The following is a 13,354-nucleotide window of genomic DNA, read 5'->3' on the forward strand; positions in this document are numbered from 1 at the left end:
ATCCTTACAAAACCCCAGACCTTTGCGCCATTCCGAATGTCTTTCCTATCCGGATATTCCATCCGGCCCAGAACGAGTGGTTCGCTCCATTGAGCATCATTTAAGAAGGGTATATAGTACAGTCAATGACAGATTCCACACGTCACTCCACAACCTTAGTTCCAAGCCTTCGCCAACGGGCTTCCGATCTTAGGGGCAAACTGCAAGCTCTTGCGTCGAGCAGCCATTAGGCGCATCATCACACCCTGGTCTTTCTCCTTGCGCAGAATGCCCTCTCCCAGCTGCTGGCATGCGCTCGGTTTCGGGGGACAGGTGCGAGTCATCAGCACCTCTCTCGCTGCGAGCGGATCTTCGTCGTCAATATCAGTGGATGGTGTCTCCGGAGTTACGTTCAATGCAAAGCGCGCAATAACCTCGGGGGCAGGCGTAACGGGGACGGGAGTCAGCATATCGGCAACTTCCCAGTCATCCTCGTGGATACCATCCTGATCATGGTTCTCATCATCCTCGTCCTCTGGAGTATGCATCCAGAGAGCGCTGTCACGGCGGTTGACCGGTGTAGCAGGAAGAGACTGAGACTGTCGAGCAGTACCGCTACCTCCGTTCTTCACGGGAGTCGGGACAAGCATGCCATTGAGGTTGGCAAAGGCTCTTGGCTCCATGCTCTTACGGCGGCGATGACCACCACGAGGAACCAACGAAGTGTCAATGTAGTACGGGGCTTCATCAAGCCATTCGTTCTCTCGCTCACAGCTAGACGTAATTGATTAGGTCATGATCTAGCATTGAAGACGATTCTCACTTACTCAAGAACCCAGCTGACTCCAACGCACTGGACGACTCCGTCACTCTCGCGAACCTTCTCCAAAGTCCGCTTACCACCATCCTTGTAGACAACATGGGTGATGCCAACTTTGTGCGAGCCCGAAGCAGCCGACTCCTTGCTAGGGGGACTGCTGGGATTCCACGGCCAGCTCTTGACGCAGCGGGCTCCCATCTGGCTAAGCAACTCCACGAAGATGCCACTCGCGTCGGCTCCTTCGCTAGTGTGGACATCAACAAACACAACCGCGCCGCTCAGCAGGGCTGGGTTTACATCGCGACGAGGAGTACGGGCGGGAGTTCCAGCAGTGGACCAACCAACCTCGGACTTGGTCGGCGTCACAGGAGGAGCAGACCCAGCACGTGGCTGTTCCTCCTCATCGTCGACGGTGTCGAAGACGGTTGACTCCCGTCTCTTCTTCATGGGAGAATAGGAAATGACAGTCGCACTCCTAGTGAGGCCCTGTGTTGGTCGCTGGACAGGAAGGCGTGAGATGCTGTGACTGCGCTTCTTCAGAACTGGACGAGGAGTTGAGTCGTCCGCTGCCTTCAGAGGCACCTTCGATACAGTGTGGAACTCGCGCATAACCATGCGCTTCGGTGTGACGGGAGGGACCATAGGGTCCGAGCCGCTCTGAAGAGCAGGGTCGATTGGGACCGCATTCTCATCGCCGTACTCCTGGCTTGCTTCCGACATGCTGTCATCCGGCGTGTCCAGATTCAGCAGATCCTCAACCTGCTCAGGCTCCATAAGCGACATCTCATTCGCCTCCGCTGCCAGAGCCATGTCCTCCTCAATGACAGGAACGTCATCAAAGACCGGCTCCTCCACCTCAGGCGTTACGGATCCTTCATCCACTGGCTCGGGCCGCACAGACATCTCGTCTTCAAAGAACGTATTCTTCACAGGGGACTCCTCAGCAGAAGCGTTCTCGACCTCTGATGCGGTGCGAGGGGGTGTCTGGCGCTGGCTTCCCGACTTCAGCGGACTGGCACCCGTCCACTCACTCAGCTGCTTAGCGAGAGGCGTAAAGCCAAAGTTGGAAGTGCGGAGCTTCTTCGAGTAAACATTCGACGTCCTACTCCGTGTTGACTTGGAAGATGCAGGGCAAGGCGTGCCCAGAATAGCAGATGGTGAGGATCTACTCCGCAAGCCACTCGACGCAAGCTCGTCTTCAGACTCTGAAACCTCGTCATACGGGGCCAGGTCCTTTTGACGCAAGTCAAACATGCCAAGTCGTTGCTTTGGAGGCGACTGAGGAGGAGTGGTGCTTGCAGAGCCGGGCTGCTCCATCTCAGGCTCGTCCACCTCCATTGGGTCGCCAGTATCTTCGACAATCTCTTCCGTCTCTGCGATGGACTCTACAGCTTGACCCTCTACGTCATCGTCTCCCTCTCCTGATTCAAGGACGGTGAGCATAGCCTCGTTGAGAACAGGATCGGCGTGACGAGGGAGGACTGCAGACAGCCTGCCCGGGAAGCGGAGTCTCGTGGGTGAGTCAGGCATCATTTCCGCCTCCATCTCATTGAGGGCCATTTCCATCTCGTCCATACCCTCCTCTCCTTCCTTGGTCTCCATAGACGCGTCTGCTGGAGGTAGTGGTGTGGAAAGCATAGTAGGAGCAGGGGCTTTGTACGCAATGGCGCTCTTAACTGGCGAAGCGGGGCGTTTAGCAGAAGCTTGAAGCAACGACAGCTTCATTGGCGAGCGGCTTTGGTCCCGAGCTCCGGAGGGCTGAACACCAAGAGACTTCATGGGCGACGCGGCAGGTCGCTTAGCAGGTGACTGGAGCAGAGGCGCCTTGTGTGGCGATTGGGTGGTATTGCTGGCATTCTTGGTAGTGGATAGACCAAGGCTAGGGATACTATCCACTCTTCTAGCTGGGGACTTCATGGCATCCTTGTACGGAGAGGGAGGCGGTCGACGGGCCGGGCTGCCAAGAATGATGGATGGAGCAGCATCCAAAGTCTGGGTAGTGGTTGCCTCATCATCATCGTCTTGGGTTGATGTAGGCGCAAGCTTGGGAGCATTACCACCAATACTGGCCTTGACAGGGCTCTTCATCAGGGACCTGAAGGTGGGTTTGGGAGTAGCTCCCAGCTCGTCCTCAGAGTCCGAGTCTCTTGAAACAGGCATCTGAGTAACCTTCTTAGGGCTCAGAGGTGTGGGCGCCTTGCTGTCTTTCTTCTCGGCAGCCGAGGATTTAGTTGTTCGGGTTGCCCTCGTAGCAGGAGCAGCCTTTCGAACAGGCCTGCCTCGAAGGCCAGCTGTAGACTCAGCAGGCTTGGCAGCAGGCTTGCCCTTGGTCGCGGCAGAGGCAGGAACCACATTCTCCTTGTCGGGTTCCTCGAACTTGACCGACTTCTTGACAGTCGGCTTGGTGACCGTCGCCGCACGGCCGCGAATGGTCTTCTTCACCGGCTCGGCGTTGATCTCGTCTGCCTCCTCGTCCGTCTGTACTTTCTTGGCGCGTGTACGCGTAGTCCTCACAGGCTCCTCCTTGACGGGCTCTGAAGCGGCCTTCTTCGGGGGCCGCCCGCGAGTCGCACGCACAGGGGCAGGTGCTGCTTCGGGCTCCGGCTCCACGACCTTCTTGGGCCGGCCTCGTGTGGCTTTGGCGGCTGGCTTCATTGCTGATTTAAGAGGCTGCTCCGGCTCCGTCTGGCGAAGCTCGTCCTCGTCTTCGGTGTCGACGTCGTCAGCTCGGGTCTTTCTCTTGCTGGCGATGGTAGCCGATGTAGCCCGTGTGGTCTTTGCCTTTGCGGCGGCAGTCACGATCTTTGTGGTCTTGACCGATGACTCAGTAGCTTTTGCTGCAGCTCTGGCTCGAGTCATCCGCTTCGGGGGAGAGGCCTGGGGATCCATGTTGGGCGATGAAGATAGATAGCTGGGTGTCGCGTTGTTGTAGCTGGGGAAAATAAAATGCTGTTGTTGGTTAGTGGGTTGAAAGATAACGAAGAAGGAGGAGCATTGCAGCGACGAAAGGGCAATGCAGAGATGAGGTGCTTGTTTGCTGGGCTTGCAAAAGGCAAGATTCGTGTCTGGCCGTCGATGGAAGTGCAGCCTGCTTTTTGTGAGGGTGCTGTCTGTTTATCCTAGCAGCAGTTCGATTTGCAGGGGATCGACGGCCGATGCCCCGGCTGCCAGTTGTTGACGGGTCCACACCCACTCGCGTGCGGTTGACCCAGCAACCACCTCACCCGCTCCAGTCTACACCAACCACATTTCAAGTTAGCACAATGCAAGTCTATACGTCAGACACAAGAATGCCTTGTCACTCCTATGCATCGAATGACGTACAGAGTCTGAGCCCGGCTGGGTATACAAAGTCAGTAGGCATTAACATCATCAGTATTCAACGTATTGAAATGACTTTGCAACACTATTCACAACCCCATACACTTTACATAGTCAGCTGTTTACAGTCCAGTGCAATTATGTTCAACGAGTGCAAGAGTGCTTATTCAAGTGTGTATTTTATTCAATTTAACCTTAACCGGCCATGTCTAGGTATATGTGTGTGCCACGCTGCCACCAGAGGTGAAACCACCCGCTTGCAAAATTCTAGTACAAGGAATACGCCTGCTTAAACTCGCGGATATCATATGCCACCCAACCGCTTCCCAAACCCGTTTGTTCTCTCGTAGTTTTCTTACTCCCAGAACGCCGATCATGCTGTCTATGCCAAAATGCATGTAATGACCTGCTGCTTTTTTGTACACCGTCCGACCCGTCAATATTCAAGCTGTCCAGCATGACTATACCTCTCACCCTGGAGAGTCAGACCAATACTGACTAAGAGTCTTGGCCAGGGATGCCATCAAGATATAGCACCCTACGACTTGCGGCGTCGCCTGGACTCTTGCTGCGTAAACTTCTCCACGTTTGCTTCGGTCAACGAATCGCCACTCTGTACGGACGTATGCTTCAGCGACTCGCCTGCACCGCCCGCGGCGTGCATCAGCTTATCGTCGCGGCCCTGCTTAGCCCTCTCATCCGTTCTCTGTCGCCTAGTATGCTCATCCTGTGACTCGTGGTGTGGTTCTGGAGCCGCCAAGGAGAGTTCATCAATCTTCAACTGCATCTGACTCTCCGACGATCCGGCCCGTGTCGGACCACGAGGCGTAAGCAGACTCGAATTGGATCTGCGACCTTCCAGGACGCCTTCAACCTCCAGTGTTGATGTATCAAACGTTCGATCGAGACCAACGGCCGGAATCTCGGCATTGGCACAAGTATCACCGCTCTCAGAGCAATTAGATGCATGTGAGGTGGATCGCGTTGGAGACTCCGTCCGCTTGCTAGTACTCCAACGAACGAGCATCTGCTCCAATACTCTACTCTTGACTGGCTTTGCTAGATAATCGTCCATCCCTGCCTTCTTGCACTTCTCCTTGTCACCTTGAATCGCAGATGCTGTCATTGCAATGATAGGTACATCATTGACATAAGAGTTGTAAGGTGCGTGGTGTCGAAGTACGTGTGTGCATTTGTACCCATCGATGACAGGCATCTGCACATCCATCAGGATGATATCTGGCTTTTTCTGATCGCCGTCTTTGGCAGCAGTGAGGTATTCGAGTGCCTCCTTTCCATTCCAGGCAGCTGATGTATTGAAACCAAGTTTCTTTATCGTTTTAAGGGCAATCTGCTGGTTGATAGCACTATTCCAATTAGCATGCCGATAAATTGAACGGTGGCGATGCGACTCACTTGTCTTCAACGACCAAAACATGAAGCTTGGAACGTTCGGCTGCTGGGAGATTCTTCTCAGAAGGTACTGGAGACGGTAAGTTGACCGATCGCTGTCGCCGGGGCGATTTGGCCATGTTCATCGAAGAAGGGCGAAGTAGTTCAGTCGGTGGCGTGCCAACCCCTTGCTCATGATCAGAGCTAGCGCAAGAAACACTCATCTCGGCTTGTAGTCTGTCAGAAAGAGGATTCATCTGTACTGGCTCTGCCGACTGCGATGTCGAAGGCTTTTGGAAAGGTATCCAAAATGTCGCAGTAGTCCCTTCTCCTACGGTCGACTCCAAAGTCATCCTGCCATTCATGAGCTCCAGGAGATTCTTGCAAATCGTAAGACCAAGACCAGTTCCACCAAATTTGCGAGCCGTGGATGCATCGCCTTGGCTAAAGGGTTGGAACAGCCGCGCGCGTACTTCATCATCGATGCCAATGCCAGTATCTTCGACCACAAATCTGATTTCGACAGTATTCAAGTCCTCCTTTTCCTTCAAAACGGAGAATTTGACATGGCCCGCACTGGTGAATTTGATACTGTTGGTCAGCAAGTTTGTAATAATTTGGCGCACGCGACCTGGATCTCCGAGAACAATGAGATCGTTTTCGATATCAGGGTCGATGTCTCTCTGGAAGTCGAGATCTTTCCTCTCCGCTGCAAAACTTAACATCTTGCTCACATCCTTAACAATAACGGACATGGAGAATTGAACCTCCTCGATATCGAGTCGTCCAGATTCCACCTTCGAGAAGTCCAAAATATCATTGATGACGGTAAGAAGAGCGTTAGCAGATCGATAAATGTTTTCGGCGTAATCGCGCTGTTCTTCGTGAAGCTCGACATCAAGGAGTAGTTCAGCCATGCCGATGACGCCGGTAATTGGTGTTCTGATCTCGTGTGACATCTAAGAACCATTAGTCTTGTGAGAAAGGAAAAACGCTTTCTCAGCTTACGTTTGCAAGGAACTGGCTCTTTAACCTGCTTGCCTCCTTGGCAGCAGCCTCATTCTCGACAAGCTGTCTCTTTTCCTTTGCTTGTACGGCTATATCCGCCTCTTTAGCTTTTAGCTCTGTGACATCCATGATGACGCCAATCACTCCTTCGACGGCGCTCTCAGTAATTCGTCCATCGGTATTTCTCTTCCCGAAGATTGGCAGGAAGCGTGTCCTGTATGCTCGATCACCTGCACACTTGTCAGTTGATCGTCTCATGTTAGCCGCTATCCGAGATCTCTTACTAATGCCGTGCTCCCGGACGGCTTCTAAGGTCTCTCCCTTGATAATGGCTTTTATGGGTGACAGGAATTCAGCATTATCACCCTGCGGCAATCGAGGCCGGAGATGACCGAAAACATCGTGGACATTTTTTCCAATGTACCATCGAGACCCGGCCTCATGATCCATGCCGGCCGCATCCCAAAGTAGAGCACCTTCGAGCATAGTCACGTTTTGACTGCGGTCCACCGTGAATATTGTCACCTGGGCGTGATTCAAAACGCTGAGAAGCTGTTGTCGCGTTCTTCTAGCCGCTTCTTTAGTTTCCATGGTTTCGTGAACATCTGTACAAGTTCCTGAGATTCTGTCAGTTAGGAGAGTCTTGTGACAAGCACTTCATGTACGTACCAAACCACTTCTCGATCTTTCCAGTCTCTGGATCCCGGAATGGCAAAGCCCGTCCAAGCATCCATCTCCATTCGCCCTCCTTACTTCGGCAACGATATTCCATGACATATGGCTCCCCAGTCCGCAATGAGTGACTCCAGCGTCTAACTGTTTCGGGCATATCGTCCGGATGAAAAGGGTGTTTCCAGCCTAAGCCGAGCGAATCTTCTTCCGAAAGACCTGTGTAGTCGTACCATCGGCTATTGAAGAAGTCATGCATGCCATCGGGTGTTGTCGTCCACACCTAATGATCAGTCAGTCGACATATTGGCAACCAAGACATGAAATATTTCTGCAAACTCACCAACTGAGGCATAGTATCACAGATGAGCTTGAATCTCTCCTCGTCCTTCTCCTTGATCTGAGTGATTTCCTGAGCCATCTTTGTGACATCCCGACAAGTCACAACGCCTGCCAGAAATTCGCCAGTGGTGTTGTCGCGTATGGCTTCGCCCAACGTGTCAAAGACTATTTTCGAACCATCAGCCCCAAGCATGCCGATTCGCATCCCATCAAAGGGCGTCTGTGTTCTGACAAGAACTGATATAGGGTACTCCTCAGGCTCCAACTGTCTTGAAAAATCGTCGGTGTAAACAGCCCAATTCGAAAGCAGCTCGAAACCGTCGCTGGCTTGGTCGAAGTCGGCGTTCTTGCGAAACAACCGGCGGGCGGCAGCATTTGGAAATGTCACACTACCATCTCTCCACATAGCAAAAATGGGCATTGTAGTATTGTCCAACAGAGCATCCTTCATGATGATAGTTTTCTGAAGTATGGATGGTGTACTTGATATGGGGATCTTTGCTGGAGGGCCCATGGGCGGAAAGGGACTCGACACGAGAGAGACAGATCCAGGGCTAGTGATGTAAGAAGGAGATGATGAGCTATGACTTGAAGCCGTAGTAGGTGCAGCATTTGCGGCAGGTATTGTTCTTTGATCGGCGACTTCCAGAGTTTTAGATTTTGCAGTTGATTTTCGAGTCAAGGGCGGACTGCTTGGAGAAGACTCTTTATGGGTGAAGGTCAGTGTGTAAAAGACTTGGTGATCTTCGACCTCCCAAACTGAGATGATCATTTTTGCCTGAGCCTGGAAATGGGAACCCTTGAGTCTGTCGTGTGAGTCGAATTTTTTATTTTGATCTCTGCGTGATATAATGACTTCGACGGCGGAATTAGGAGGAGGCCGGGTTGCTGATTCGACGGCAGGTTTTATTTCCGTGGAGTTCGCACTCATAGATGTGGCGGGCTTCTCTGTTTGATCCGGCTTTCCATCCGGACCGTCGGTGTATTTTGAGTCAGTCTCGATAACCAAGGAGTCGAGAAAGGCCTCCCATGCAACCCACACGGGTCTACCGTCCTGGATCATGTCGATGCCGACCTGTGATAGTGACTGGCCCCTCAATATTTCTAGGACCGAGGGCGTCTCATCTGGCTGCGAATCTGCATCTTCTGTAACGAGGCCCAGTAATCTTCCCATGGCTTCATTTGCGAGGACTACCGTTTTGAGATTATTGAGTACAAGCAACGGTACTGGTAAGAATTGCAGGGCGGAGAAGGCCAGTTGGCCAGGAGTGATAGAAGGCATCGAAAGTCGGAAGAGACTGTCAGAGTCTGATCTTAGGCTACCGGACGATTTGCTTGGTGAGTCCCGCACGAATCGGCCTCGACTAGGAGACGGCATGGGCACAGGTAGCGGCCTGCCATCTTGTTGAGCAGAAACAAGGCTTTCTGCTCGGCGGCGTGGTCGGTCCTTGGGTTCGCCGTCTCGGGAAGAGCTTGCTGCCGAACGCAGAGGCAAGCCATCTGTCGACTCGTCCCGGGAGTCGGGAGGAGGCATCGTTACCGGTAAAGGTGTCGAATCAGCATAGTCGTCTGCTGGGTTGGAGGTGTCGCCGGACAGCATTGCGTGCGCGCGGAGTGCATGAGAAGGACTGCTGGCCTATTGAGGCTCGAGCAAGGGTCCTGGCTCAGAGTGGAAAGTAGACAAATGCTGGAAGAGAATCTTGCAGTCGAATTCTCTTCTCAAGCATAGGAAGTATAGAAAGTTTGATTTGACGTAAAAGATGTTTCTGGCGGTGTCACCACAATAAGAGAGGTATTGTAGATGTGGTGGTCTAGCAAGGTCTAGACCAGGCCCCAGCGTAACACCCGACTCAGGCTTTAAATTCCAGAATCCGGGGCAGCGTCCCGCAAAGCTTGAGAGCTTAATGGGATGAAAAGAATAAGCAAAGAAAACGGACGATGAGTGAAGCCACCTGAGCTTGAGATGTTACCGCGAAATGGATGCATCAACCTTTTTGGATTCTGAGGTTACCAAAGCAGTCACGATGGTATGAGACAAGAATGGGGGAAGTGACGAAGGTGAAGCTATTCGTTTGAATTGGTCTGGTCTACGAACCTATAGTAAGAGGAAAGTCTCCATCTCGCAAAGGTCGTAATGAATGGCAGGTACTCTACGGTATTACACTATGCTGTACGGAGCCAGCCGGTGGCGGCTGGTCTTGGAGGGGAGGAGCCCCCGAAGCCCATGACGACATTTGAGAGACGGACGGGCGGCGACTGATTTGGATGGCTCGATGGCCCTGCACTTGAGGGGGAAGATGATGATTGATGGGGGACCCAAAAGCGCCTCGTTGGGGCAATTGCACCTACATCTAGGTACGAGCACAGGGCTTTGCAGGGGACTTACAGGGGCTACGGGGCTACCAGCGCCCCACAGCTCTGTTCTTCTCACTGAAGTCGCCCCTGCTGCGACATGACATGACATGCATCGAGAGGAAGCGGGGTCCCAATGACTAGCCCAACGCGGGCGAGTTGCAGCGAGATGATGACGATGGCCCCCCCCCCGGTCTCCATCCTCGAACGGTTCATGACCTCTCCGTGAAGAGCCAAGACAAACCTCCATAAGGCCTTGGGCAAGCACCGGGATCTCTTCGTCAGGGTGTCGTCAACAATCAATTGTTCACCGTGTTTCTCTCCGCATCCAACGGAGGCTCAAGTCGCCTCTCGGGTGAAGCACTCATCTCTCTAACGGTATACAGACACCGGCGAAGCATGTGGTCGCGGAGGCGAATTTCTACCTGGCGCCTCTCTCAACGCCCAGTGGAAAAGAGCGCGGCTCGGACAAACAGACGGGAGGCAGCTTTCCATCCTGTGGTCTCTTGTCTCTGGAGAGGAGACTGCCATGCAGTATGATATCGCATCGTGCATGTGCTTCCTTGTGTTCGGCGACTCCTCCGAGGACCCTTGATTTTTGGGAGGGATGAATGAGAATTTCCTCTCCACTCTCCACCGTTCAGGGGTCCAATGTCCACCCACACGACTTTTACACACAAGCCTCTGTCTACAGTACACTACAGTTCCCGGGTGAGTACGTGAGTACATAGTATACGGAAGAATGACGAGAGGAGGCACAAGGCCGAATAAGCTGCCGGCACTAACGCTCACTTGCCGGACGCCTACGAAGAAAAAAAGGGTTCGTAGGCCCCTGTTCTGGGAATTGGGTGTGGGTGTGGGTGTGCGGGAGTGGGACCGGCCACCTGGATTGCAGCACAACTACAACTACATCGACAGAGTTTCGGAAAGGGGAAGGTAAAACTCGTTGACGCTACTACATTCGCGGTAAGTCCAGGCACCGCAGCGAAGATGATAGACCAAGCGAGAAGCAGACGGTGAATTTGGTGCATCTGGTGCTTCATCCGCTGCCGCGAATATGGACATCCATTCGTCGAGGCATATCCATAAACCACAAAACAACGCAGCGGGCGTCTCTGGTAAGCAAGCGTAGCGTGTGAGGGGCCTGCAAACGGGCGTTGAGAACGCACTGTCGATCGACGATCTACAGCCAAGCCTACCATGGACAGCTCTTGGCCGCCCGATCTAGCAGGGTGCACCAGCGACCCTAAGACCCTAACTCGAATCGTTGTCGATCTTGCCTGGATTACGGCAGTCGACGTCATGCTTAGCTAAGGCTCACGGGTAGCCTCGTGTGATGCGTCGCCCTTCAACTCCAAGGGTCGAGCAGGCATCTCTTATGTGGAGACTCAGGACATTCGTAGTTTACATGTGCAGCGAATTTTTGACAACGGTTTCTTCACACGTGTTCGTTACCCCATTTTGACAAGTCGAGATTCAACCCCTGTTATGGGTACCTCAGAGACCCGTTCTGGACATTTCAGCTTAGCAATTATGTCATTTTCGATGCATGTCTAGCTAGAAGGGTATTATTGCCAATCCACCCAAAAAAACGCCATCTGTCCGTTCGTGATAGTCATGCACATTCCAAGGTCCAGTTCGTCACATGGCTCATTTCATTTCGAGCTATTCTTCATCACGCCGCACTGAGAGCACGTCCACCACTGGCGCTCCATGACATTGCCGCAGAATGAGCACTCCCAATACGCGGGGCCCGGCGGCGCAGGTGGTGCGCTCGAGCTGGCCCCGCTCTTGCTGTTCTTGAATGTCACGATGCGCGAGTTCGTCAGGTCACTGCTCGTCGCGGGGACGTTTGACCTCGGCCGCTTGGATGCCCTCTCCTGGGCTAGCGTTCTGGTGACGTCTTCGGGCCGTTCTGTTCCGCAGGCATCGCAGGCTAGATAGTTGGAAGGGTTATGCAGAGTGCAGATATTGCAGGTCCAGCCGTTTGTCGGTGTCGGCGATACTGGTCGAGTTTGCGGCTTCGGCGGTGGAGGCGGCTTGGCTACCTCCTCCTTGGCTGGTGGTGGTGGGCGCGACCATTCAGGCACTGGCGGCGCTGAACTCGTCCCCGACGAGCTGGCTCCGTTCTGATCTGGCAGAAACGCACCACCGCCGTTACCTTCCGGGTTCGCCGCAGTGGGCGGGACGTAGGAACTGCCGTATTTCGCCTTCTCGTCCTCCTGGACCAGCTCCCATAGAGCTTGTGCAATCGCCGCCTCGTTGGCAGCGTCTTCCTCGGCCTGCGTCCTGAAGCCGTTCCTCGTAGCGTTGTCTGAGATGTCTTGGATCTCCTTCTCGTTAAGCTGGGTATCACCGCATCCCTTCATGGTCTTGTTCCTGCGCTCCACCGCATCCCCAATCACCCTTCGGATATCTTGTCCAGGTCGTACGGGCGCTCCTCCAAGCTTGCGCCCAGAGCCCGCCGTGAGGACCCTGCGCTTCTCTGCCGCCGCCCTTGCCAACCGCCGTGCCTCATGCATGGGTATCTGTCTGCTGCCGCCGAGGCGGTGGCCTTCCGACAGGAAGCCCTCGCCAGTGTAGCCCTTCCGTATGAGCCCCTCGTGTTCATCTCGTAGCTGGTTCCATAGCGCATGGAACTTGCCATCGTGCGGCCCGTGAACGATATGCGACAGCTCATGCAGCATGGTGTCGGTGACCTGCTCGATGGGGAGGAACTGGCTCTTATCGCCAGGATAGCGAAGACGGAGCAGAATCTTCTGTCCGCGGTTGACATTCAAGCCTAATTCTGTCAGCTGGCCATTCAAATGCTGTAGTAGTCGTCCTCACGTACCAAGAAGGTTCTGCTGGTCGGGCCAGAACTCCGCCAGCTGTCCCACCTTCCAGCCTCGCGCTCGCATGATCGGCTTCACCAAGGAAGCGACTTTCTGTAAAGTGCGCAGTGCATCTTTCTCGCGCGGGAACTCCTTCAAGTGAGAGAAAGAGAGGACCAAGGGGTCGTGTTCGGGCATTGTGAAAAGACTCCGATGATGATGATGCAGATACCCGAAATGTCAGGCTGAGATTCGCAGATGACGACACCGTCGAGAAATGAAAAGCGCAACGAAATAAATACAGAAGAGAGAAGGAGAAAAGGCTATCTGCCGTCCGGGGCACTCATCAGAACAGTCTAGAACGCAAAAGATGCATCTCACGGTCGAAGTGGGCGTAGACCACAGCTTGTCAGCACGCGATTTGGTGAAGAGACGCGTAAAGTGTGGTTGCCTTTTCGACGACGTTGGGCTGCCGAGCTGTGGCGCTTACGCCGCAACGCCGCCGCAATGCGGGGCCGAGATTCTGCTGGCTTCCGATGACAAATCCCCGGCTCTCCCGAACAACCTCCAGGCACGGCGCACGTTTGCTTGTGTAAATAACGGCATGATTACTACAGCCTCCTACCAGTGCTGCTTATCGTTTTGTTGCATATTTTCA

General features: G+C 53.7%; 3 protein-coding genes across 3 annotated transcripts; all 3 read right to left on the reverse strand.

Moving 5' to 3' along the window:
* Positions 1-155: 155 nt before the first annotated feature.
* On the reverse strand, positions 156-3,688 carry UCRPA7_4023 (putative signal transducer protein; the record flags this gene model as incomplete). The annotated part of the gene is made up of 2 exons (XM_007916579.1): positions 156-753; positions 807-3,688. The coding sequence occupies 2 exons, from the start codon at positions 3,686-3,688 to the stop codon at positions 156-158; spliced, it is 3,480 nt and encodes a 1,159-aa protein (XP_007914770.1).
* A 970-nt stretch (positions 3,689-4,658) lies between these two features.
* On the reverse strand, positions 4,659-7,982 carry UCRPA7_4024 (putative histidine kinase hhk6p protein; the record flags this gene model as incomplete). Its single annotated transcript, XM_007916575.1, has 6 exons — positions 4,659-5,474; positions 5,986-6,471; positions 6,521-6,750; positions 6,805-7,137; positions 7,190-7,472; positions 7,533-7,982. The coding sequence occupies 6 exons, from the start codon at positions 7,980-7,982 to the stop codon at positions 4,659-4,661; spliced, it is 2,598 nt and encodes an 865-aa protein (XP_007914766.1).
* A 3,556-nt stretch (positions 7,983-11,538) lies between these two features.
* UCRPA7_4025 (putative zinc metallopeptidase protein) lies at positions 11,539-12,894 on the reverse strand (the record flags this gene model as incomplete). The annotated part of the gene is made up of 2 exons (XM_007916571.1): positions 11,539-12,665; positions 12,717-12,894. 2 exons carry the CDS (start codon positions 12,892-12,894, stop codon positions 11,539-11,541), a joined length of 1,305 nt encoding a protein of 434 aa, XP_007914762.1.
* Positions 12,895-13,354: the final 460 nt, after the last annotated feature.

Source organism: Phaeoacremonium minimum (genome assembly GCF_000392275.1).
Source record: "Phaeoacremonium minimum UCRPA7 unplaced genomic scaffold PA7_03_scaffold_310, whole genome shotgun sequence".
In the NCBI taxonomy this organism is placed as follows: Eukaryota; Fungi; Ascomycota; class Sordariomycetes; order Togniniales; family Togniniaceae; genus Phaeoacremonium; species Phaeoacremonium minimum.